Genomic DNA, 26,304 nt, shown 5'->3' with positions numbered 1-26,304 from the left:
TCCCTGCATTGGGCGTAGTCATCCTGATGATGATGATGATGATGAGTATGAGTGCTATCCCCCGTTTTTTTTTCTAGGAGGGGGAGGGGAGCGACACCTAGAATGTAGAGAGAGTGAAGATTCCTGCCACACATTATATGTTACGTGCCTGAAAACACACCTGTGATATCTCCTGCTATAGTGTAATCATATTCTCATCTACTGCAATATGTATACATCGCCTACACGAGCTACGTGGTCTTTGGAGTTTGTTCAAAAAATGTCTCAGTGGACGGGACGCACGGCAAAGTAAAAAATGCCTCTCGTAGTCGGGCTGCCCTGAGAGACTAATGTGCAGTTGCTGGCTCTGAAGCGTGCGGAAGTACGTGCTGAGACTGTTATGGGACAATTATAAAAAGTTGTCGTTTCTCGGAGTCTGAACATTCACTCTGCGAGGCCGTATATTTTAGATAGCTTTATACTTCACTTAGACACGTACACAAATAGGTGGGGCAGGATGCAAGCTAGTTCTATCCCATCTCTCTCTCTGTCCGTGTCTGTGTACAAGCGCTAGTCAATATATCTGAATAGCTAACTGGCTCGCGATCTTGCTCTCCCTTGCAAAAACTCCTTTCCCAACTGTAAAAGAAGGTTATGTGTAATTTGCGGAGGGGGTCTGCTATAGGTTGACTGGCAGATCCCCTCCACAAGTTACACATTATCTTCTTTTACACTTGTTAAAGGATTTTTGCCTGCCCCTCTCTGTCGGGCTGTCTGGACTTGGCCCCCCGCCTCTCAGACCTGACCCCATGGCATCTTGGTGGAGCAGCGTAAAGGACGGGACACAAGAAACAAGGAAGGACGTTTCCTTGTTTCTTGTGTCCCGTTCTTTGCGCTGCTCCACCAAGATGCAACAGTACCAACTAGCCCAGCAACTTGCTCTTCTGACCGTATGGCGTTTACACGTACCGGCAAACGGGTTTTCAATCTAAATGATGGACTCGGCTTGACGCCGTGGAGTTTATGTAAACGCTGCTTTAATCTCCTACGGTTCGGTTGGAATAGTAATAAGTTTAGCCGACTCTCTCAAGAGAAAGATAAAAAGTAACTAAAGGAAAGGAAATGAGGCCTGTAAAATCCGATTTCAGTCGTCCACCCTGCACCCAGATAAAGGAAAGAAGCAATAATAGGGTAAACAGAGAAGGTAAGGTATTCAAAACGGAGCGTATATGGCACTGTCATGAAAGTAGTGAAGTATTGATTCAGGATAGAAAAAGATTAGCAAAATGACGTCACCGGAGTGACGAAATTCGAATCGCGTGGTTGGCAGACCACCGTTCTTTGCGAACACACCTGGCACTTTCGTGATAGGTATTCGTAACCGCAGCGCCGAGTGTTGCGATCTGTCACTCCGGTGGTGCATAAGTGTGCTAATCTATTTTCATGGTGACTAAACGTGGGACTGCCAGTACCTGTGACGCAAGAACGACGTCCTCGGTAGGCAAGGCAGAGCAAGCCACTATGCCTTCAAGGCTAACGCTCACTAGGACTACCAATTCAATGCTCTGAAATATTTAGTTCAATGCTTTGAAATCTTTTTGCACAGTTCTTAACGGGGATTTCTCCACCCGGCCATATCTCTGCCCAACACGTTATGTCTCTTATCCCCTGCAATGCTCCGTTAAGCGCTTTTCGGGTCGCTTGATTAGCGCCCTCTTTACGGCGCCAGTTTCTCCTACTCAGCCACTCGCGGCCCTTGATCGATCAACGGCATCGACCTCTTGCGCGGTCTGTGCCATGGCCTAGGACTGCACGAGGAAAGCCGCCTTGACCTAGCACGCCCTCTTGCTTGCCCTTTCTTACACCAGCACCGCCGCCTTCTGGCGTTGACGGAGCAGTTCCCGCCTCCCTACTCCTCGTCTTTCCGTCCACCCTTCTCCCGTGAAATTAGTTTCTTGCAATCGACACACCCTCGTGTTCCAGACAGGTACCTTGGCGACGCGTTATTCCGCCATTAGCTGCTGTCTTTGCTGCAAGCTTTATGTCCCCGTGAATGCCCTCTCGGCAGCTTCCTTCATCCTCTTGTCGCCTTGATACCAAGGGTTTTAATGCACTTGTGCCGCCATTACTGCTATTATTAGCGCTTCCGGTTTAAGAAACTGCGTTAGAAAGGCTGAAGTTGGCAGATGCTTGTTGTGTGCCTATCTTTTTGTTTGCTTATTTAGTATTACTTAAGCAATTAAATACAAGGAATAGGCGTGAGGAAATACTGCGTCCATATCATAGGTTCCTTATACATCTCCTTGTCATACCAGTTGCCTGTAAGCTTGAAATACAGCGGCTTGTAAGTAGCAGCTCGATACATAAAAAAGAGCTTGTACGAAAAAGCAACGAAAGTAAAATTGCTTTGAAAAGAATAAGAAATCAGACCTTCGAGTTTTGTTCGAAAGAATTTCTGTAAATAACGCATGCTTTCCTTACACCAGGTTTCTGAAGAACTGAATCCACGTGTTTGCCTGAATTGCATTAAAGATGGTCCTGAACATTTTCAGAATTATTCCTGAGCTTGTTTTTGTCACAATGTGCAAAGATTGTTTTCTAGTTTTTCTGTGTGTCACAGCATAAGGAAACGCTAATTTTATGTTTCTCCGAGCCAAAAACTTAGCCGTAGGCACCTTAGGAGTTGAACAGCACTCTGCGGTAATATTAAACTCAACAAAGTTCATAATAAAGTTAATAAGTGTATTTCTGGCCGCAATTTAGTGCCGTGATTCTCGTCAGTGCGGTCACAGTGGGACTAGTAGTAGTAGCAGCAGTAATGATAACACTGCTGATGATGGCTTGTTATCAACAGGATGTAAATTAGCCTTGGTTCCCACATTTCCTTCGTACCAAAGATGATTTTGTACTTAAAGAGGGACACGAATCAATAGTTCAGCACCCAATCATGCTTGTGCGGAGAAGTAAATAAACATGTTTACAATTACAATGTTTTATATGTTGATTGTGCGTGTTTTGTCGATCTGACCATGCCACACTTCCTCTGGGGAAGGGGAACTAAGCATTTGGCGTCGGCAGGAGAACCAGCCCAGGACGTTAATCAGTACGATTTTCTGAATGCATCAAATCCAGCGGGAGTGAAAGCAAACATCAAGGCATTGACCCCCGAGTAGAGGAAGGCACCCCTTTCAAATGCAAAGTGAAATAAAATTAACCTCGCCATGACTGTGCACAAAGCGAGAATTAATGCAAACGCGCATAAGATCGAGCATGGTAGTAGCACGGGTGCGCTCGTGAATAGCATCAGTGCGCACCTCAGTGCCCCATTCTCGACTGTAATATATAGGAAGGTTGTAAATAGATGTAACCATGCTTGGCTAACCGATTCGAGGGGAGCAGCAGTAGAGGGAGAATAGGGTGGGCAGGGTGGGGGCTAAGGAAGGAACATCGTTTTGAGAAGAAACACAAAGCACTTCTGTTGCGAAAGCAACACTACTGGAGCCCAGCTCGGCTCGTAGCGTATGCTAGTGGCGGTGCGGCAACCAAGCCGTGTCCTAGCAACCGATTCAGCTGCGCTCGAACAGATGGCGCCGCTGCCGCTTGTCGCCTACAGACCCAGAGGGCACCACGCTCGCACAGGCGCTGGGTTTCACAACTCATGACGGCGTCGTGCCGGCCAAGGAGCTGGCACGAGCAAAACCAAACACTTAACCACAAGCTAACACCTCAAGCGTATTGGAAAAAATGGCACGTATGATCTTGTGCCGTTGCCTAGCAACCCGAGTCACTACACGAGTTTACAGGAGTTATTCGGGTAAGCTCGGGTAGAAACTCGGGTAAGTTCCGACGAGCGTCGTGCCATCTGCGCGAGACGTTGCCCGGGAAGAGCAACATGGATTGCAAAATCCCGACGAGTGGCTGGGATAGAAACAGCCACCTGCCAGTGCAGTGGCGCATCGCTTAACCGCTGCGCCACTGCGCTGGTAGTGGTATATGAGGACTCGCCGTTTATCAATCTTAAGTAGGAATTACCAATTCAGTATACATGAGCATTAACCCACTAAACATATCATGCACACCCCTAAGATGGATTTTAAGTGCCCCCTCCAATTGAAGAATGAACACGTGTTTTCGCAGGTCTACTCGGTTTAACTACGTTAAGCCCCTATCAAGTTTTTCTTTTTGTAGTATATTTGTGTCTAAGGGCGGTTCATCCGGGCTAAACAACTCGCTGGGGATGAGGGACGTAGCTTTTTAATGCCAGAGCATTTCTTGGCTTGTTTTACGAGAAGCCCGCTGTCTTCATTAAGACAAGGTGCAAGCTTGGGCATGTTGGTTTGTCATTATCGCTAAAACCCGAAATAGGAAAACAGTTGCAAGTTCAGCGTCCACAATAAGCCATGGCAGGCACGCGTGGCTGAAACACCGCACTTGAGTCATACCACCCCTCCTTGAGGGCTGGAGTAGCACCGCCGCCACTCGGGCAAGAGGCGGACACATTCCTCCTTGAACTGCGGATAGCGGGTCTCCCCCTCCGAGAATCGTAAGTCGACCTCTGCGGTGAGTGGAAACAGGTTTGGGGGCGCCCGTCCTCCTCCCTCGGGACCGCTATACAACACCTTCTCACTGGAAAAACAGTAGATGATGCTCAAGATGGGAGCGGATGGCCCCCTCTGAGATGCCACGCTCCCTCATGACTTGATGTGGTACATGCAAACTATGGTGTGTCGCCTCCGTGAGATCAGCCAGGAAATACGATTCGCTGCTGTTGCATTCATATCAACGCAGCTAGCGATAACACAAACGAGAAAGTCCCCGCCGTTGTCGTCAGTTGTCCTTTAGCGTTCGGAGAGTGAGGTGGCTGTGCTATGGGGTCTTCATCGTCCAAGTTGAATCCCCAAGTTGAGTCCCCGACAACTCAGAGACACACTCAGCGACAAGCAGTGCTCTCGCATTTACACATAATAAGAACTGCTCAGTTGCCCCTACAATTTTTTTTTTCACATAGGGGAACGCCCAGTGGGCTAGCCGGAAGGAGGAACTGTTTGGAGATGCTTCCTTCGTCAATACGATCTCTAGCCGAAATTGGGCAGCTTACCACATGATTGATAACGTCAAAAGAGCGAAAATCCGCAAACCTACCGTGCACGCAAGCGCAAGTTCACACCACGATCTACTACAGTAGGTCCTAGTTCACACGGGTGGCTGCGGACACCACGCGACTGGTTTTAATCCATTCGTTACGCTTCTGGTGCCACAGATAAGTCGCCAGCGACCGCAAAAAATCAATCAAGAGTGGCCGCGCTAGCAGCTGGCTTGTAAATTGATAAGGTGCAGATGAATGTTCAGAAGTCAATGTCGATTTCTACGAAGGGGCAAATGATCTTGACCCAGCTACGATAAGAGAACAAGGGGGTCCACGATGTTTTGAACCCCCTTGCTTCTCGGCGGTCCCCCCCCCCCCCCCCGACATTGCCGCTTCGCCGCGTGACGTCAGCCCGCCTGACGTCACGTAGTGAAATAGCCATTGGCGCGCGACAAACCGCGGAGAAGTGCGTCGATTCTAAAGCGAAAAGTTTCGTAGATATAACCCCAGAAGTCACGCCGTTGTCTACCAGACTTAGACGTATTCCTCAGTTAAATATGAACTGGTGGGCCAGTTGGTGAGGCATATTTTCAAGCGAAGCGGCGCCACGTCACAAGACCAAGAAGAAATTGGCTGTGGTTTAGCTCTGGTTAAACCTGGAGCACTGCGAAAGCAACATCTGCGCGTAGCCATATATTGTTGCGTGAGCTGCATTGCCCACAGTCTCGTCGTTTCGTTTGCTCTTGCCCACCCATACTGCGCATGCGCGAGGAGCAAGTGACGTCACTACGCGCAGCTGGCGTGCCGGCCGCCCCGGCACGTTAGCTATGCGCCGCTACTGCCCATCACAGAGGAGAGAGAGAGAGAGAGGCGATGGAGAGCGTGCGGCAGCGGCGGCGGCCCCGGCACGCTATCTATGCGCCGCTACTGCGCATACGCAACTGGCTAGCGTGGCGGCGGCACCTCTGAGTCACCCGCGCAGCGACGGCGGCGGCGCGCCAGCTGTGCGCCGTGTGACGTTACTGCTCCTCGCACATGCGCAGTATGGCCTTTCCTCGGCGCCGCGAAAGGGCTCCGCGACTAGCGTAGTGTTGCTTTCGCAACAAACACAAAGGGACAAACACAGCGCTGAAGTGGCAGCAAGGGTTTATTCAGGATGCTGTCGCCATATATACTCCAGCGTCGACGAAAAAAAAGTGCGGAGTTGAAACGTTAAGCATTTAAAAGCCGTTGAAGAAGCTCAGAGTCATGCACAATTAAATATGTTTTGTCTGGCATGCTTGGTGTTGTGAAACTATAGATTTTTGTCCCCTCCCGTTTGAACTACAAATCAGAAATAGCGGTCGATTTTATTGGAGCGCACTGTTGCTGGCGCTGCCGAAGGGTAAAACGTGTCGGGCGGAAGGGAGTAGTTGAACTGTGTTTGTACATTGTTATAAAGGAGTTCGGATTGACAAAGGCGGAACAACAAATTTCAGCGATACATGCGACGTTTCTTTCGTCGAAGTTTGCGCGGCAGAAAACATCGCGGCGTCGCGACACCCGGCTTGCGATACGTGGAACATAGAAGTGGGCCCGCGCTGACGCGTATCCTTCGAAGCGAAAGCAAATGGGGCCAACGAGTGGCAGATACCACTAAGCAAAGAGGTCGTTGAGAGCAGCGACTCGGAACCTTCTGTTAAAATCCCTAAAATGTTCATTTCGGCACCGCTGTACTAATTTTAGCACGCGTGCATAGGTACCTTAAAGGATTTGATTTCTCGAACGCATAAAGTCCCGTACCTTGGGATGCCCGCTCAGCTGCGAATACCAGTGGCGCCGATTTCTTTGAAGCCTTTCACTTCAGGGAGGGAAAACAAGTATATCGATCCAAGATTAGGCTACGTTCTATTAATAAAGCTACGTTTCATACTTGATAAAGCGCTTATTTTCCCGCTAATAACATTTACATTCAAAAACCAATGCGCAGTTCGTTGGACATGGTGACCATGTAGGCAAAATATTGCAGAGGAGAACTGAGCTTCAAAAACGCTCTTTCCAAGATTTTGAGTTTTACACTGGCTTGCCATAATACAATGAGTTCCAAAAGTTCTTGTCATATATTTTAAGGTAAATACTACGAGGCAGGATGATAGCACATGCAACAAAAAAAAGAGAAGTCTGCAGTCCTGCTCTCCTGAGTACCGAAAATGAGTTATTTTCACTTCTTGTGAGCTTAAGACTAGAACTCTTGCAGTAAGACATCGGCCAACGTTTCAACATCCACGAGAGCACGATGGTTTGGTTTGGTTTATGGGGTTTAACGTCCCAAAGCGACTCAGGCCATGAGAGACGCCGTAGTGCAGGGCTCCGGAAATTTCGACCACCTGGGGTTCTTTAACGTGCACTGACATCGCACAGTGCACGGGTCTCTTGAATTTCTCCTCGAAAGAAATTCCGCCGCCGCGGCCGGGATCGAACCCGCGTCTTTTGGGTCAGCAGCCGAGCACCGTAACCACTGAGCCACCGCGGCGGGGCCCGAGAGCACGATGAGCGGCATATTTAACGAGTGGATGAACTTTTAGTCATGCGGCTAGGAGACATGTCTTTATTGGCACCGAGATGCGTGGCAGACCGGTACAAGGCTGAAAAATTCAAGGTCGAATACCCCAAGGCTCTATTAATTATATATGCGATAGAAATGAAGTGCGACGTACTAAGCTTTTTAGTGTATGCGTGCATGCGTACGCCGACACCCATTTCCTTCAGAAGCGTTTCAGCCACAACCGTCACGACCGACCTAGAGAAGCCAGCTGAAAACGACCTCTCCAATTTATTGTCAAAACTTGGTTGCATCTCATGGACACCCGATCTCCGAAGCTCCGATTCGAAGCACAGTGTTGTGTTGCTGTGCCTCTGTTTACTATTTCAGAATGGGCAATGTCGTATGACAAGAGCTCTGTCTGTGCACGAGTTTAATACGCCCAGCCCACGTGCCTTTCGTTCCTTGCTTTAAGAAGCTTTCCTTTCTGAGGAAGCTCATACGTAAAAGATAGCCCTTTGCCGTGTTGTTTAAAAGCTCTTAACACACTGGTTCTCTTTCCAAAAAAAGGAGGCGTGCTTAGTCAAAACAATCAAGAAGTAGAACATAGATCTCGGAACACCCTAAGGCTTTTGTCGCTGTTAAAACGGTTAAAGCGATCATGTAGAGCGATCTATGCAAGATAAAATATGTTGCACAGCACTGTGGCGATGAAGGTGAAACTGGTCGTCAAAGCTGATAAAATTGCTACGAAGGTAAGATTCTAAAACAGCTAAAAAGTTTTCTACCGACATCCCAGTTGCGTTTTGGGAAGCAACTGGCAGTTTTCATCACTGCAATCTTTCACGCATACATTAATCTACCTTCACGCAGTGCCTCACCCTGAACAATACGCATCCGTGAAAGAATGCATTGATTAAAAACTGTGCCTCTGGTTTCAGGAGAGAAACCGCTGAAGCCCTTGGCGAGGAGATGAGAAAATCTCGATTGATCAAAAAGATTATGACGTCACACGTTGAGCTGTGCAATTAAAATGGTTAAAGCTTGAATCAAATTCAGATTACGAGGTAGTAATATGACTGACATGTCATTTTCGCATGCATAGATGCGAAGTAAATCATTCACGCCGAAAAGAAAGCTGTAATTAGATGGGAACTGACTTATCACCTTTCGGTTACGATACAGACGTGCTAACCATATGACAATGAGGCGCGTTCATTCCACTTGGTTTAAGGGAGACCTTGTGCGTCTCTTAATATATGATGTGGAATAATATTCGTGCTGACGGTCGTTGATGAGTATGTGTAATTGGAAAGAGGTGGTAACTAAGAAAGAAACAAATGGCCATTAACATTGTCGCGTCAGAATTAAGCTGCAAGGGTAGGGTATTTTTTTTAGCCTTGGAAGGTGGTGGTGAATCTTTTTCTTACAGCTGCAGTAAGTAGAGATGAATACAGCTCAGCCGGCAGAACGCTTTATTCAAAATTTTGCAAATTAAAAAATGTACCCACATTACAACGTCAGCCTCTGTGTACACTTGAGAACTGACTCAATTGGCGTCAACATTAAAGCCGAGTAGCAGCCATGCAGGGTACGAGGCAGGCATCGTCAAAAACAGCATGGGGATACGTCCACAATGAAATAGCATTGGGAGGGCATGTGAATAAGAAAAATACTGTCTATAATCTTTATATAATGCAATGGAACACTGCATAAAGGGCCAGCTAATTAAATCAACACAGGCCCATCAGAGGCGCCACAAACACAGTTTGATATAAACTGGTCGATGAGTACGAATGATTAAAACATGCACTTGTTTGTCACTAAAACTCCTTTCATTAATGAAGTGGCAGTGAAAATTATACGAAAGGCCACGTTTCTGCGAAATGCTGCCCTGAAGGCCAAGGCGTACTTGAGTGCCGAGCGCAGGTCCGGTGGGAAGCTGAAAAGGTATAAGAAAAGGCATTGAATACCGACCTGCAAGGGCGTCAAGCAAAGAGGCATCTCGTCAATATTCACCAAGACAAGTGTCTCCAAGTGGCACCCGGAGGGATTGGTTGGAACGAAATGGGGAGAGGAGTCAAACTTAGAACTCATTAGTAATCCTCGATTTGCTAAGACATTGATTGCCCTGCTAGGTGAGAAAATCCAGCTCGTAAAGCGATGTCGCAAACCCCTAAATAACAACGCTGGGGTAAGAAATTAATGTAAAGCAAATTAAAGGAATACTGAACTGCTCCAGAAGGTTCCACTGCTCGCGGAAGGTTCCATGCGAACTGTCACCCAACCTATGTGAAGAATGCAAAGCAGCCTTACATTAATGAAAATGAATAATGCGGGTGTCTTCGATGACGATGATGGTCGTCATCGCAGAGCTGGAAGCCCGTTCAAAGTAGTCAAATAAACCTGCTGCGCCAGAATGCAGCGTCATTACCACGGTTTATACGGACGTCCGAAGCCTTGCGGTAGAGGCCAGCCGTTCCTCAGGTCTTCAAGCCGACGCTTGAAGAGGCGCCTCCCGCAACCCTGGCTTCTGCGCCTTGTCCGAGACAGCCAGTGTTGCGAATGGCGCTCATCCTGGCCCGATGGCTGCACGGTAAAAAACGTGAAGGTTGCTCTGTGGCTTTGAACAAGCAACGTTATCGGATAAATACTGCGTTTTTCTTCCACGAGGTTACATACCTTCCATAACATTCAGAAGATACCGCATATATTGGGTACGTACCTCACAGGATCTCTTCTAGAGGTGAAGCAGGCAATGGAACCGCAATGGAAATGCTCACGATGACAAACTAATGCTTTCGCCTTCACAGCACGAAACAATCTTTAATGCCCCCTAAAGTTATATTGCACCATCAGACCGCCGCATAGACGTCTTTCTCAGCATAACGATTTGTGGAGTCATTTTTGCGGCAAAGAAACTGTGCCCTGGTAACGCAATTGTTGCGGACTGCCTTTTTTTTCCTGGTACAATGGTACAAAATGCCTTATTTGTTGTCGCAGAGACATGAGACTTCAGGGAATGTGATCCGATGGTGTGCAAAGAATGGCAAAAAAAAACAACCCTGGAGCTGCTGAAGTAGTAAAGTAATGCAGCCGGTTTCATGTAGACTTACTCAATTGGGGACATTGTCCAACTCGCCACGACCTTCTTTTTTCTCCGTGACGGGCTTCCGGTCAGTGGTGTCCAGGGCGCTGCCTAGTGCGTCGAAGTGAGGCTCTGTTGTGAGACAGGATGCTGGAAGGTGTGCAGGAAGGAGCCCTAGATGGAAAGGGCGACAGGCATTTAGGGGCCGTGCAGTAGGAGAAATGCCAGAAACTAGGCGGTGTCATCAGCTCTGCTTGAACGAAGACATCGAGAACATCTGGTGACAGAAAAGTTGTGGCTCTTACTCAAGGGGAAAGGAGCTCATAAACCTGATTGCAAGAAAGCTGTGCAAGCAAAAAAAAACCTTATGAAGGAGCTGTGTTGTGTTTTGTGGCACATAAGCGACTGAGGCTATCACGCCCCCAAAACGGGTTAGAAGTGTTTTGTATGTTTGAAAAATTTTTTCAATCTATTTTTTGTTTAAAATATTTACTTCATTTAAGAACCTAAAAAGAGATGACAAATCAGAAAGGTTGCTTTCACCTAAGAGCAATGTTTGATGAAACGGTATGTGTTCATGCGTTCATTGCAGAACACAGCAAATTGTTTTTTTCCTTAATATCCAGTTTCCTGCGCAAATATAAAACGTGGTTTAGTGTTTGCTCATTGCAGCATGATTCGTATGCGGGTTTGTCGTGTTTTTGCAGCATGAAGTAAGTAAGGTGTGCGTGCTCTGTACGAAGCCGGCACAGAGTCACTTCCTTGAAATTTTCCTAGTGTGTGGATTACTTCCATTAACCTAAAACTGGCGTTACCAAGTGTAGTTTGTTATTTACTTCGTTCTTCCAAGCAGAGTGCCATTTTCTTTATTAATGTACGGTGTACTACGTTTATACAATCCTTAACGGGCATATTTACTTTTTTATAAGTTTGTCGCGAGCTTGAGCAGCGCACGAGTCTGCTCTCTCATTGCCTTTTACTCTGTCATGATTCGGAACCCAGCAGTTTTAATTTTTGTCCTTGAGCTGTGGCTGTTATGATGAGTATGATGTCACAGATTAGCGGAGTGATAGTTTTCTAGAGTGAAGAGCTGTAAGTATGCTTAGGATGTCTGCGTAAGTAATACTGTGTGGCCGGGACAAGTGCCGCAGCCCGGTGTGGTACCTCGGCCCATCGCACCACATCTGCGAAACTTGTTTTTGCTGTGAACTGGAATGTTGAGGGGAGTCGTCCACGTGCTTTTTCGTAAGTTATGTTTTCCTTTCTATTTATAGTTATCTCTTTCTATCTCTCCCAAGTCCGCCACGAATAAGTGGGATGGTCAGGGGGATGAAACTTGCTATGATTGCCATTCTCCAGCCAGTGCAGACGCCAGCGCCAGTGGCTGCCATAGCGACCGGCGGAAAGCCACTTGGAGCGTAGTATCGTCGTGGCCGGATTTGAAGCATCGCCAGAGATAACAAAACAGCTTCGTTTCCTGGTGCCTTAACCAATTCAGTCATCGCCGCAGCCTCTCAGGCTATGTGCATGTGCGCGGCATGTGCGCGAATAATTCGTTTTTAAAAATCATTCCTTCTCCTGTCACCAGGTGCGCTGCAGTTGTTAAAACCAACACTAGCCGCACTTTCCTGCTCCTGGGGTGATGGCTTTCACAGTTCACACATAATGGCGCAGCGTTGCAGTCCTAGGATTCGGAATAATTTGATACTCATTTGGCACAAGTTTCTGCTGCCACGACAACACAGGGAGCCATGGCAGTGTTTTTGGCAGTTTAAGCAGCGCCGAGGATTCGGGATGAAGGGTCATGCAATTATTTTCCTATACCCTACTTCTGTTTTCTGGGAGTTGGCTAGCGGCAAAAGTCAGGACTGTGTGCTTTGTGGGTATTCCCTAATCATTTTTTACAGATTTTTATTCGGCGGACTTCATTCTTCGTATTCTTTCTTCTGTGGGAATGAGGAAATAAAAGACACTCCAGTCTCTTTTTCGGTGAGAATGAGTAAATAGTGTTAAAAAAAATCGCACCTTTCACTGTGTTCAGGGATCGATGAGTACTAATGGAGACAGCGATGATTCCTAAGGTCACTAGATTTCGGAGTGCAGTATTGTGCTTGCTCACAGATCAGGAGGAATAGGTCGCCGCTGGCTAGTTTCGTTACCTTGTAGCCAAGACCCAAGGAGACTTAGAATCTATAACTGAAGATATTTTCCTGCTGTTTTCTGCTTCTACACTGCTTACCAGATGAGAATTCGGGAAAGGTTCTTGTTTTTTTCGTTAGGAACAGAGCTGTTATTTCGGGCCGCGCTATTATGTGGTGGCAACCGTTTTGTGGAACCGTAAAATGTGTGTTCATCGGCAGCGGTGCAAGCTACCCAGCAAGGAACCCAACGGTAGGAGTGGGCAGGAACTTGCAAGCAGGCCCGGCTCACCCAACTGTACACCACAAATATAACCCAATATGACGTGACGTAGGGTAGTTCGCCACACAAGGTTAACCCTAGGCGCCAGCAAATAAGAAAAAAATCAAGAAGAGAGTAGGAAATAGGACAGCTGTTGTAAAGAAGATAGAAAAGTGAAAGATGGAGGGGAAGACAAGAAAAGGTGACGGCCGATTTCCCACTGGGGGGGGATTCAGCCCGGAGGTGGCGTCTGCGGGAAGCTGAGGGGCCTTAAATGTTTAAACACATTGTGTCGACTCAACCATCAGGATCCCCTTTTGCCCGAACACGGCCATGCCACGCACGGCTAAGCGTAGGTGCTCGGGTCCGTGGTATCGCACTGCGGAGGCTCAAGTAACCGTAGTATCGCAACTCATCACCACCTGAATTTCGCAGATGCCCCTGAGGGGAAACTTGCGAATGAGTAATTCAGTGTCAGCCGCAGCGACGAGAAGCTACCAAGCTAGTAAAATACTCTCCAACTCAATGCCTAGTTCTGTTGAAGGAGTATAGCTTTCCATTGGAGCCATATGACTGCGCCGGGGAAGATGCTAATGAGTAATTACTCCCTTATCTAAAAATTACTCCGCATTGGGGGATTCCCACAAACATTTGACCAACACTGGTCCTACTTCGAGCTTTTGATGAATTTGCTCTAGCGCTACTATATGCTAGCCGTTTCGATTGGTTTAGTTGATAGAGTGACAGCTCCGGTGAAGTGGTGTTCCTGGGTTCGAACCCCGGACCAGCACAAATTTCTCTAACTGCGATGTTTCTGTGGAAGCTGTATAGCTTTCCTTCGTAGGAGTATGGCTGCGCTTGGGTAGAGGCCAATGAGTGATTGCCCCCTTATTTAAACAAACAAAGGGGAGGATGCACAAAGCAGCAGATGCTTATTAACAGTGGGATGCGACCTTTAGCTGCATTCCACCATGCCAAGTTTCTAAGATGTCATGCTCATGCTACAACTCATTAGGCATCGATTTGGCTTTTCGCACACAAGTGACGGAAGGGTTTCCGATTTGCTGCTTAGTTTGCTTCATTCTGAACCGGTTTTACCGACACACTTGCCTACCGTCGCGGCTGAACTCCTTTACTTCAAGACAGTACATTCTGCATCCACGGCAAAGGGCTATAGGGTGACCAAATGTGTTTTTTTTTTGCTCGAACTAGGAAGTGCAGCTGCTTGCGTTACTTCAAATTTGCTTTCTACAGTAAAAAACGACCAGCGCGCGCATTTGCGCTAATAAGTTGTATAACGCGATCATCACGACAGGCCTATGCACAGACAAAGGCTAAAGAAAAGAAAATGGCGAAGAAATTCGTTTACCGAGCAAACTTTTGCCCACAAACAAGGCCACTCGATGCGCTGATATGAGCAGCCATATTCGATGGCCATCGAGGTCACAATGTCCGTCGCCTACGGCGACGCTCAATTTAGAGGTTAAAACAATCTTTCTTCATAGGGCACCTTAAAGCGACCACAATTCAGAACGTTGCGGAAACTGCTGCGTGCGATGATAACCAATGCAGAGCGGTCTGATCCGATATCGCAAAACAAAAAGAGAGGCTGCGTTCCGTAGGCTATGAACAGAGGACACACAAACAAAATAAGCGAACATTGTGAGGTAACGTTCCACAGCGACACCCAGGCATAAGGAACGATCTACTGTCGGGCTCCGGTAGAATTTAGACCACCCGGGCTTCTTTAAGGTGCTCTAACATTAAACGTTTTGAGCGGGTGTTTGTGTGTCGCTTCCAACGAAGCCTAGCAACAATGCTGGAGTAAACCATACCCGTTGTCATGAAATCGTGGTGCATGATGGCCTCGATGCTCGGCCGCAGTCCGGGCTCCGGATGGAGCATCCACTGGATGAGGGTGCTAGCGTGGGAGGACACAGTGGAGGGGATATGGTATTTGTTCTTCTTGACTAGGTTGTAGATCTTCATCCGTGACGACGCCTTGAACGGGGGACTGCCCACGAGTAGCGCGTACCTGTGAAGAATAGTTCCCAGCTTGTCAACGTTGACGTGAGTCCGCGCCGTGTGTGGCAGGCACCGTGTGAACACGTTACGGTTTGAAAGGTAAGCTGCAATGTCCTGTTCCCTTTAAGGGCGAGCCCTAGCATGACTAACGCGCGATGGAAACTTTCCACACATGTCGCCACGGCCGGCTCCCCACGGCAGCCGTCACGAGAAGTCATGTTTTCAATTCACAATTATCGATTACAAATCCCCACTTAAAGACTCCGAAATCACGAGTATTAGTTCCCAGTCATAAAAGGCATTAATTTACCAAATATCAACCACAATTAGCGATTACAATTATCTAACAGCAATCACTACTCCCCGATTATCAATCTATACTACTCAGATTATTAATCTATAATCACTTTGCAGATCACGGGCATCGATTGCAATCGCAATCACTGATTACCAATTACCGTTACCAATCACCATGTAGCTTAAACTTCAGGACAGACTACACCGCTACATACTACCGCTATAAACACACAATACTAAGTCATACAAACAACTGCGCGTTCACTAGGTGCCCCTCCGACACGCTTGAACCAATGATTCTTCGTGGACTATGCGTTGCGGGAGGGCCTGGGTTCGCCCCGCAACGCCGGCTAATTTCTTTTAAGGAATTATTTTTATATTCTTTAATGCTCCCATACAGGAACATCCTCGCCAATTTTCGCTGCGTATGGACCCTCACCCAATCTGTTACCTTTATTTGAAACTACTGGGATTATTTTCCGACTGGCGCATTTACAGACGACGGTGGGTTTTCAGCACAACTATTTCCTTACGCTCTCGCATAAAAAGGTTACTGATATATGTCACAGATATCCACAAATTTTTTGCCGGCAGCAGAACTGTCAGCGGTAGCACCCCTTGCAGTATTGTGGCTGTGGGCCTTTTCAATACATTTTATGAGATGACAATGGAGAGCGAAACCATGAAATATATGGCGATTATTTCCAGGAGAAGAAATAAACGCGCCTCCAGTTTGAACTAACACAATTAGCTACTTGCGTCACGCTCACGAAATCTGTCTGCTTCAAGGAATGTATCCTGACTACCAGCAGAGCGAGTAAATTAAACACAACGTACCGTCACCGTCGGCTTTTGTCTAGTTTCGTTCAGCAATGCCCAATTGTCCAGAGTGTGAGGTCGACCTTTGTTATTGCCTTCATAGGACCAGATAAGCAATATAATATACAGATTTTGAAATACTCATTTCTGATAGACTGCCAATTGAATGCCACTGCAGACTGACACCTTTAAGATAGCGACCGATCACTCCTAAACATCCCCGTTGTAAACTGGTTGCAAACATCTCAGCGCAGTTAGGTTAACAGCACTCGCAAACCCGCATGGAAGATACAGCGCACTCGGGACTCACATGATGCACCCGACGGACCAGATGTCCGCTTCGTAGCTGTGGCCCGTCCTGACCAAGATCTCGGGGGCGACGTAGTTGGGGGTGCCGCAGATTGTCTTCTTCAGTTCCCCTTTGCGGGAGGCGCGGGTGGCGAACCCGAAGTCGGCTACCTTGAGTTGCATGTCTTCGGTCAGGAGCAGGTTTCCGGGCTTCAGGTCTCTGTGGATGACCTTCTCCTGCACCAGGTACTCGCAGGCGAGGAGCAGCTGGCGCAGAAAATACCGCACCTCGGCCTCGGTCAGCGTATTGCGGCACCGGAGCATCTCCATCAGAGACTGCGAAGAAAATGCGCTATGAAGCTTTGGGAAGAGCCCTCTTGTTGAGACACTTCAGTACCCAAAACAAGGACTTAAAGTAGGAATTCCTAGGGTTTTAGTTTGGGACGAGACAACAGTAGAAATCTTGCTCAAATCTATCACTGTCGAGAAGGACTGATTCAAGCTATTTTTCACGGTACCAAAAGCGCTTTCCACACAAAGGCTAATCAAGATTAAATGCAGCTGTAGCAGCTACGGAGGCAGTGATCAGTTAAGCCCTTCATCCTATATAACGATTAAAGAAACGCAAGGAGACCTGTTTCAGCTGAGGTATCGATACAGAATATTGCCAGAAATAAATACTCGTATAAGCAAATACTGTAGAAGCTGTTTGGACCTGTTCCCGCTATAATATCAATAGAGAATATTGGCAGAAATAAATACTCGTATAAAGAAATACCGTTGAAGCTGTTTGGAGGTAATACAACCCTAAATATGTTGTCAGCCTGCAGATATAAATAAAGGGAGCATCAGCAGTTGCGCAACACACGAAAATTGAAAACATACCATGCCACTTTGTTGATTTAGTGCTATTTGGTTCAGTTCTTGCGTTCACTTTGCATAAGTCTTTCTTAGCACTAGATTTCACGATTGTGACGATCAAGAATGTAATCATCAGTGCTCCGATTTCGTAAGCGATTTGAGCTCACGAACTGAACCCATTCTTATCAATTGCAATAAAAGTTATTAATTGGCAAAAGATTTGTCCGCATATTTTCTGATTCTTTGAAATTATTCTCGATTTTCTCCAACTGGTTCAAATGAGAAGCGTTCGAAGACTGGTTCGGGGCATGAAAGTGCCCGTGGTACCCATTGTGACAGTTATACCCGTGGGCTCTTGCATTTGACAGTGGTCGCACAAAACTGGCCGAGGAGGCTAAACGCAAGAAGGCGCCCGTGTGCTGTTCGATGTCAGTGCACATTAAACATTCCAGGTGGTCAAAATTATACCGCAGCCCTCCACAACGGCACCTCTTTCTTCTTTCTCTTCCTCCTTTATCCCTTCCTTACGGCGCGGTTCGGTGTCCACTGAGATATGCGAGACAGTTACTGCGTCATTTCCTTGCCTAAACAAAAACAATTTTAAATTTTCAACTTTTTCGAACTTCGGCTCGCACGTACAAGTGCCCGTGTGCTTTTGTGTTTGGAGTTTCGCACGCACAGAAGAAATTTGAAGTAGGCTGTATTCAAAGCACAGTTAATAAGGCTGGTAGTTTCAGGTGCGAGGAGAAAGAACGCGGCAAAGACAGAGTGGTCTAAAGCATCGGTCAGTGAAGGTTTTCGCTGTCCTCACCGTCACGGTGTTCGCATCCCGCTTTATGCCACAAGTCTTTCTCGTAGGCTTCAGAGACCGTCAGAGAGAAATCGCTGCAATGAGGGTTTTAATGCAATCGCATTAAGAGATTGTGGTCGGCTGTCCCCCGCACAGAGAGAATAAAGGAACTAGATGGATAACAAAGGTCATGCATAAGGACGAATCGCCTAACGCACAAGCATGAAATCTTCAGCTATCGGTAAAGTGTCTGGCAAATATTGTTAGAATGGCTTCTCTTTAGCAGCGTGGGTTGCTGGTCTGGCTGGTTGGATTCTGTGATATGAAATTTGCATAGAAGGCAGACGATGAACTAGACGAGAAACGCACGAGTGCGACGTCCTTTATATCCGTCGTCTGTCAGATTTGCTCATTTCATAATGAGAGGCTTGACTTCACAGCTGCACGTCCGACTAATGGCGGAAAAGGATAAGTTAACAAGTATGTAGCCTTAGTTCCCATATATATTGTGAAATGTGCCAACATCGTTCTGAACGAGAATACCTTGTACCGGCGAAGTCAAATGAAATGCGAAAAGGATAACTGAAAGCGAACGCACAAATATTAGAATGTGCACTAGAAAAAAAGAGGCTGGGCTCGTTAAAACTTCTCTAAGCTGCTCGGGCCGTTTAACTGAAAATCATGTGCACTGGCATGCATTCTCCTCCAGATAAACTCTTCCTTCTTTGCGGTTTCTGTTTTCGTTGTCCTGTTAGCTTTTAATTTGGCGCTGACTGCACACCTGTAAAGCAAGAGCACTTGAGTTCTGGTCTGCACCCTCGTATTCCTGACGGACAAGGACGCCATTATTTGTGTGAAGCGCAATGCGAAGAAGCGAAATTCTGAAAACTGGTAATACTGACTGGTTACTGCATGAACGCAAAACTGAGTACTCTGCCATTATGAACAAGCAGCCCGATTGCTTTAGTCTTGTGGAAGGTACGTATAGAAAATAATTGCAAATAGGATCCAGGGAAGGGAGGAACATCGACGCACCTGTCGTGGGCACAGCTCCAAGATTATGTAGTAGTTTTCATCGTCCTCAAAGTGGCCATAGAAACGAACGATGTGATTGTGACGCAGGTTCTTGTGGATACGGATTTCCTTCTCCATCTGCACGCAACAAACAAATAAGAAGCAGGGGTGTTGGTTTATTAAGGGAAAGTACAATGAAAGAATATAATGAAAGAAGCGGATCCAAAGTAGCATTTCTGAACACATTCTGAAACGGTAGAAGGACATTGTGATGAAAGGAGTTGGATCACTAAAATGTCTTGTAATAATGCAGCTGCGGTAATTTTACAGCATGAACAGAGTATAATGTCTCACGCTTGTCACCTTCCCAAGGTAAAGCGCTCCACGAATAGAAAGTAAATAAGTAGTAAGCTGTTTTCTAGCGCACTCTCCTTTACAAAAAAAGAAATGGGCTAGAGGACAGCTTGCTCCTTATTTTCTCGAAAGTAGGCACATTTTTGTTTAGATTGTTTTTCAGGGGCATTGAAATTACCCTGAAAGATTGAAGCTGGTCTGTGTCAATATGCTACTGCGTTCAAGTAGTATATAAGCTACTTTCACTGAAAACGAAAAATTTGTAAGCTAAAAAAAGTAGAAAACGAAATACAGATCGCGCTACCCGGGGCGTTTTCGCAAGCAAGGAGCGGCGCCTCAAAACATGCTTTAGATCGAGGAGCTCTGAGGTTTGGTAGCCACCGCCATTCACTTCTAAAGGGTGATCACTGCTTTTGTCAGACCTGACGTCACGAGTTTGAATAAAATGGCGGGAAAATGCTTTTGCGCAATTTTTTCGTGCGAAAAAAGTCTGCTCGACAAATAATGAAGTACACAGGAAAAGCTACATAACAGGTGGTCGAAATTTCCGGAGCCCTTCACTACGGCGTCTCCAATAGCCTCAGTCGCTTTGGGACGTTGAACCCCACAAACCAAACCAAACCAATATTTTGAGAACAAAAACTCAGTGATGTCGTCCAGAGCCCCTTCTAGAAATTTTCAACGAGCCGAGAAATGGGGAAAAGAAGTCTGGGAACAGCAACCTACATTTTGCTGGAGGCGCGGTGTGTTAAGACTTGTCTTGGAGACGATCTTGCCTGCGTAGACCGTGTTCGTCTGTTTGTCAATGAACTCGTAGCATTGCGCATGTCCGCCCTGAAAAGGAAATGACAGACATTTTGCATGGGCATACACATGATGGGCAAATGGTATCGCACTGGCTGAGGGAAATATTTTCTGACCGCACACACAGTGTAGCAGTTCACTACAAGGCAAATTGGGCTTGGCGGTCAATTGTAGAAAATGACTATTTCAAACGCAAGTGAAATGGAAGGAACTAGAAAGGAACATAATATTGCTGAAAACACGTTTTAAAATGAAAGCAATATTACTTTAACAAGGGATAGCTGAAAGGCAAATATTTGAAGCAATGAGACGCAGGAAAGCATTGTTAGAAGACAGAACAAATTGGAATGAAACGCTCTTTCGCGGGACCTCCGTGGCGACATATTAGCACTACTGGCAGCGGTTGTAGAAAACCCATGAACCGTGTGTAACCAACACTCGGGTAAATGAAGTTCCAATAGAGAACTCCTGAGAGTTTAGTTTCCCGTTCTCGCGTAGGCGTAGTGGTCCAGCCGCCCACATACCCTCCTAACCTCATTCCATCTCCCGAACGGGGAGAGGAGCGAAAAACTAAAGCGGGAGATGAGAGAAAGCAGTGAGAAGGCGGCGGTGTTCCCGAAAGGCACACAGCTCAGCGGAAGTCAGCGCTTGTCCTGTCTACTTTCTTCCCTTCAGTCCGTGTTGTTCACCACAATGTTGTTCACCATGTTCGCTATAGATGCGGCTCATTCCTCTTGTGGTGCATGTGGAGTGATTCACAGTAACAACCGTGGCCGGTTCAGTAATCCCAAAATCGTCAGCGGACACGTGGTCCATCAATGGTGTGGCGGGAGGGCCATGGATGAATCCGAAGCGGAGCATTCTGCTCCTAGAGCTTAACGTATGCGGGTGGTCACTGTCAGGGAAGGGTGGCGGCTCGAACAGAGGACGAACGCTTTAGGGTCGTTTCCCGCAAGTACGCTGAGCGAAAAGGTCCTCATGTCCGTGCCGACGCATATTTCTTACACGATGGAACCCTCCCGTAACGTAAACCCAGCCGTCGTTCGATCGTACATTGCGCGATCACTGCGTGTATCATTTGCGAACCAGATTGCGTTGGTCGCTCATCGTGCTCTTCGGGGAAGTGGCTGCAGATTTTAGCCGTTAGAGTTAGGTGCGACTTTGCGACTAGAGATTTGTAGACAGTCGAGAGTAATAGATGTAGCAGAATTTCTAAAGTACGGTTGGGCTAAACGCTGCTGTGCAATTAGTTTTGGCCATCCTGCATTTTTTTTCAAAACTACGCGGCTGTCACACTAGCAAGTAAGCGCCACTTAGCGATGTAGTTGTCACGTGATCTGCTTCCTGGCACGGACTTCGGAGCTGTAACAGCTGCAAGGGCCAGAGATGGCAAGTAACGAGACAAATTTACTGCCGAGACGTTCTGATGGGCGTTATACAGCAGGCTTCGCAGCTGCGTGGTTAATGATTGCAATGGCCGAAATGCGTTGCTCCGTAGCGCAGTGTAATGGCATTTTCTAAAGTAAGAATGTAAAGAGATTACTTTGGACGACAATCAACATTTCGTTGCTGGAAGCGAAGCCAAAACTGTATTTCATTCAAGGATAAATTCTTTAACTGGAATGAACGAATTTCACGCGGTGGTCGCTGGTGAAGAACATTAAAATGAATCAAAATATGAAAATGACCAGGTTTGATTTTATTTCGTTTAGCCGGTGACATCACCAATTGGAAAAAGTTTCGGAATGCCGACAATATTGCCGCGTTGTAGTGACGGCAGTCCAGCGGTTAGGAATACAGCAACAAGATTTGCAAACGAAGCTCTTTATTTGGGCGGACTTGCGCCCGAAAAAGAACTGAGCAGCACGGCAGCGGTGTAAGCAACAAACCTGCTTGCCAGTCGTCGAACTACGAATGTCCGCCGTATCGCTCAATTTAAAGCCCGCAAGAAAACTTCTACATAACCGGTCAAGATCACCTACAGTAATCTGGAAAAACTTAGATGCAGCTCTTCATGGCTGCGATCAATCGAGTTTAGTCCGGTCGCTTCTCGCGTCAGGAACAAAAATGATAACACCCCTTCCTGCGGCCTTGAGCGCGAACGAACGGACACTGCAATGATACGTGGCAATACCTTTCCAGAATTGGACCACTATGTATCGAACACGCGCGCACACGAAGGGACGCACACACAAAAACGCTTGCGGGGTCGGCCTAACGCGTGAGTATATCTAAAAGGCGAATAAAACTGCCGCATTTTCAACGTGCATTCACATCGCGCAGCACACGTCCATTTCGTGCTCTTGTCAACGCGGCCGCAGTGGTTCCAACCCGCGAATTTGCTGTGTGCCGCCGAACACTAATGCGACAGCCATTCTTGCTGGATGTGAAAAAAAAAAAAAAACGCAAGAGTGCTTGCCCACACACTGCCACTTCACGCCGACTAGTTTTCCCGTGTGAGGATTGCTGTGAGAACAGGGTGTCTAACAATATGGCGCTCCCAAGGAAATGTCAGGGGCAGCCTAAACCCGACGCGCCAACGCTGATTCGAATTCACGCTTCAGGGAAGAGCCTCCAATATCCCCTTTTACCCGGAGTGCCAATTTGGGACACTGAATTTTTTTAGTGTGTAAGTTAAGGTATTGAACCCAAGTTCGCCGTCAAGCCAAAGTTTAGTGCCCCAGAACAATTGTCCCTTGAACAACGTGTTTGGCGATTTGCGGGAAGCAGTGAAGCCGAAGGATTCATTTCGGAAGGCGTTGACGCGCTGATAAGCGGTGGACGTTTTGAGGTAGCGCATAAGGCTAAGCCGTGTGGCTTCAACTTTGAGCAAACTTAATCTTTCCCTTCACCCTTTTGATAAGGAAGGTGGGTTCATTGTTTTGGCAGGAGATCAGTTTGGAAAATTGCCCTTGGACGCAGTTTCGTCCATTCTGCAAACGACCCAAGAGGTATCAGTAAAAGAACTAGTCTACAGGCAAAGCTCTTTGCAATAAACTAAATCATAGTAGACTGGCGCAAAATATTTGGGAAATTAACGCCACATTTTTCGAAACCATGATAAACACAAAAACTCGCAAAATGCGTATCAGAAATCAGTTGCGCTCTTCCTGCAAAAAAAAAAAAAAGTCTTGCAGATATTTATTACCGCTTTTAGATCCAAAATTCTAAAAAAGAGATTACCGCGTTCAGATCCAAAATTCTAAAAACAGTTATTTCTTGGGAAATAATTTTTGTCTGCTTTTCGCGTTTGGCCTGCTCTTATATGTGGAAAAGTGCATTACTTTATCCGGCTCAATACCATATAGCAATGTAGCATGGTTGTCTGCGGAAGGTTTCTTTAAATGACTTTCAATTTATTTGAATTCAACATTGAATGCAATGATAAGGCGTTTGTTCATAAGCAAGCGGGTTTTATCGGCACTTGCATAGCTCCTGCTCTTAGTGATGTGTGTGAAGAAAGTGTGTATATTGCTCTAAATGAAGCCGCAGTGGATAAAACAAATTTTGTTTGGAATTTTAAAGCTTTTATTATAAGGGTAGGAATCCTCGATCGCTCTTGATGAGCAGAACATGTCGGCAAATTGATGTAATTCAGACATGAAAATGTTGCGCGAGAACACAGAAGACGCGATACAGAAAGAGCGCTACACTGTTGACTGTTTGTATTGAAATTTCGCTAGCATATTTTGCGGACAGAAAGACAAAACAAGCATGTCTAGCCAGAAAACAAGTGACACTTTGCAGACAAGGCAGTACCTTAAGTTATCTAACCCCAAAACGCTATATTCATCTGGTATAGCACAACTAAAGGGTCGCTGATACAGTCGTGCCTCTTTTTTTACAAAGTAGGCGTTCATATGTTCTTGCGGGATAGTATTATGGCCCTTACCTGAAATGCTAATCTCACTCAGTCCAGGCTCACATTTTGCGGGCGCTACAGTGCTTAGGCCAATCAGAACCCTTCATCGCCGATAACGATAGATCATGCTCTTTCGCACGATCATTCACGCAGCGTGAAGTCTATTTTAGGTACTATTGCGAGCTAAAGTATGAGACCCCCCTCCCCTCGAAGTTCGCCCCCGTGCTGACGGATTAATGCATAAGGCTTAACCATTTACACCGGGTGGTGGCTCACGCCAGCTAGCCCTGACTCACGAACTTTGACTCGTCTTGATTTTAGCCACCAGTCAGATAAGCTTTCCTTATTTATTTCTATCCGCTTAAAATATTTTACCATCACTGTCCTTAAACCCGATTGCATTGAATAAATCAGCGCCGCTGCTTTCCACTGTAGGGTGAAGGCCTTACAGAGAAAAATTGTCTTAAGCAATTTCCTCCTCCTCTACACACGCACCGCATAATGTGTATCTCATGGTACCTGACGATACATATTAGTCCTCAACAGTCCTGTTGTAGCTTCGAATAACAAAGCTTTCCCTAGGAGAGCTTTGTGAGTACCACAACCGCGGGGACCGACCGCACCGGCATGAGTCAGCACCCTTTCATATTAATCATGCCTTTCTGAATGTAGCACAACCACAATAAATGGAATTATCAGTTTGCAAGTACGAAACAAGGGGAAAAATTTAATTGATGCAGTTCGGAACCAACGAATACTCTTATTATCAGGAAAAAAATACGCTCACTCTACACCGCAGTACACACGGCACTTCCACTTGTGCAGTCAAAAGCTTTATGAAAGGGAACACAGCAGCACGTAGCAAGCAGCGTCAAACAGTAAGTGCTGGACGCTCAGCAGTCTTTTTTCGGAACATGGTGAAAATGAATCTATTTACCGCTGTCGGCAACCCCGCCAGCGGATAAATGTATTAAAGGTCAGCATCGCAATTTATTATACCGCGATGTCCCCACCAACAATGAAGCAGAGGGAAGGTGCGTGCAAAGAAAACACAAAATTCGGATAAAAAAAATAGCAATCACTGAACTGGGCCGCACTGCCGGGCACTGGAATACCAATTCGCTATCACTATCGGATGCTCGCACAATGCTCTGCGTACTTAAAAAAACATGGGGGCGCCGGGTAGTTAGCAGCTGAAAATACTGTACCTCTGGTTTCTGAGAGCGGCCACCGAAAATCGCCACACGTGCAGTTTGAGGCTGTTTGCGGCGCGCTCCCTTGATCTCTTTTCCCATAGATTTGGACTGCATGTGTAGGCTTGTCCAACCTGACAGCCACCTTTTGCTTCTTCAGGTACCACTACACGTTCATATCTATTCCCACTAGCCTGCTAAAACAGCACATGCTTTTTACCCAATGTTCAAACTACAAGCTTCATTTTTTTTCCTTCCAATCGACTTTGTCAAGTACAGGCTAGAAAGTTTCGCCAGCGAGTTCTACAGCATACAACGCCACATGCTCGTGTCTCAAGGACACGACATACCTTGCCGAGGAACTTGCCGCGGATGTATTCTCTCTGAGAATTCGTGTCGATGACCACCTCTGGACGTTCGCTGATGGCCGCCACATTGCTAGTCAAGGCCGCGTCGGCCGGAGGCATCCCGCACGAGACAGCCCGCGGTCACGGTTTCATCACCAACGAACGACACTGCCGATGCCGACTGATGGGCGACGATTCTGACAACGTCGGTTCAGAGTGCCGCGCGCACGAAAAGAAGGCGCTCTACTGGTTACTCTGCGCGAGTAACACATCCCCATCTACGCCATCCCCTTTCTCACACGTGCATCGCGTTTCTTAACTGCTGCCACGGCCTTATCTCACCATGACGTGGATTGCAACTATCTTAAGCCCCGTGTGGCCCAACTTCCGATACAGCAATACTTTGGTTTGAGCTAGTTGGGTTCGACGTATCAGCAGAAAGGCGAACTGATGCCAGGAAACGAGGACAGCCCGTTATTTTGTGTTTGCTGATCATTTCCTCGCTCCAGTTCGCGCTTCCGCAGATATGCCTGGCTTTGAGAAGTCACGGGCACACGGCCAGCCGGAATTCGACTG

At 46.8% G+C, this 26,304-nt stretch overlaps 1 protein-coding gene across 2 annotated transcripts; it reads right to left on the bottom strand.

Annotated features, from left to right (window-relative positions):
- Positions 1-9,098: 9,098 nt before the first annotated feature.
- Positions 9,099-25,956, bottom strand: LOC149371351 (serine/threonine-protein kinase PLK1-like). 2 transcript variants are annotated; one of them, XR_016291944.1, is made up of 8 exons: positions 25,732-25,956; positions 20,249-20,356; positions 19,190-19,306; positions 16,526-16,839; positions 14,910-15,109; positions 10,703-10,848; positions 9,903-10,175; positions 9,099-9,528 (listed from the first exon to the last, which is right to left on the bottom strand). XR_016291944.1 is itself a non-coding variant. In XM_089585154.1 (7 exons), the coding sequence occupies exons 1-6, from the start codon at positions 25,846-25,848 to the stop codon at positions 10,703-10,705; spliced, it is 1,002 nt and encodes a 333-aa protein (XP_089441280.1). In that variant the 5' UTR covers positions 25,849-25,956; the 3' UTR covers positions 9,807-10,175. The 2 variants fall into 2 exon arrangements, 1 of the variants encoding a protein (XP_089441280.1); XM_089585154.1 differs by lacking the exon at positions 9,099-9,528 and having other exon boundaries at positions 9,807-10,175.
- Between the last annotated feature and the right edge of the window lie 348 nt (positions 25,957-26,304).

This window comes from Amblyomma mixtum, chromosome 1 (genome assembly GCF_055824585.1).
Source record: "Amblyomma mixtum isolate Tamu chromosome 1, ASM5582458v1, whole genome shotgun sequence".
NCBI classification, from domain to species: Eukaryota; Metazoa; Arthropoda; class Arachnida; order Ixodida; family Ixodidae; genus Amblyomma; species Amblyomma mixtum.
The sequence above is the reverse complement of the archived record's forward strand: the minus strand, read 5'-3'. Positions and strand labels throughout refer to the sequence as shown.

What these genes read in the sequence shown, in the direction of transcription:
- LOC149371351 (XM_089585154.1), bottom strand. Translation starts at nt 25,848, where the DNA reads ATGCCTCCGGCCGACGCGGCCTTGACTAGCAATGTGGCGGCCATCAGC. An exon ending in CACCGCGCCTCCAGCAAAAT is followed by an intron (nt 19,307 to 20,248) that starts GTAGGTTGCTGT and finishes TGTTGCGTGCAG; the next exon opens with ATGGAGAAGGAAATCCGTAT. An exon ending in TGGAGCTGTGCCCACGACAG is followed by an intron (nt 16,840 to 19,189) that starts GTGCGTCGATGT and finishes TTTTCTTCGCAG; the next exon opens with TCTCTGATGGAGATGCTCCG.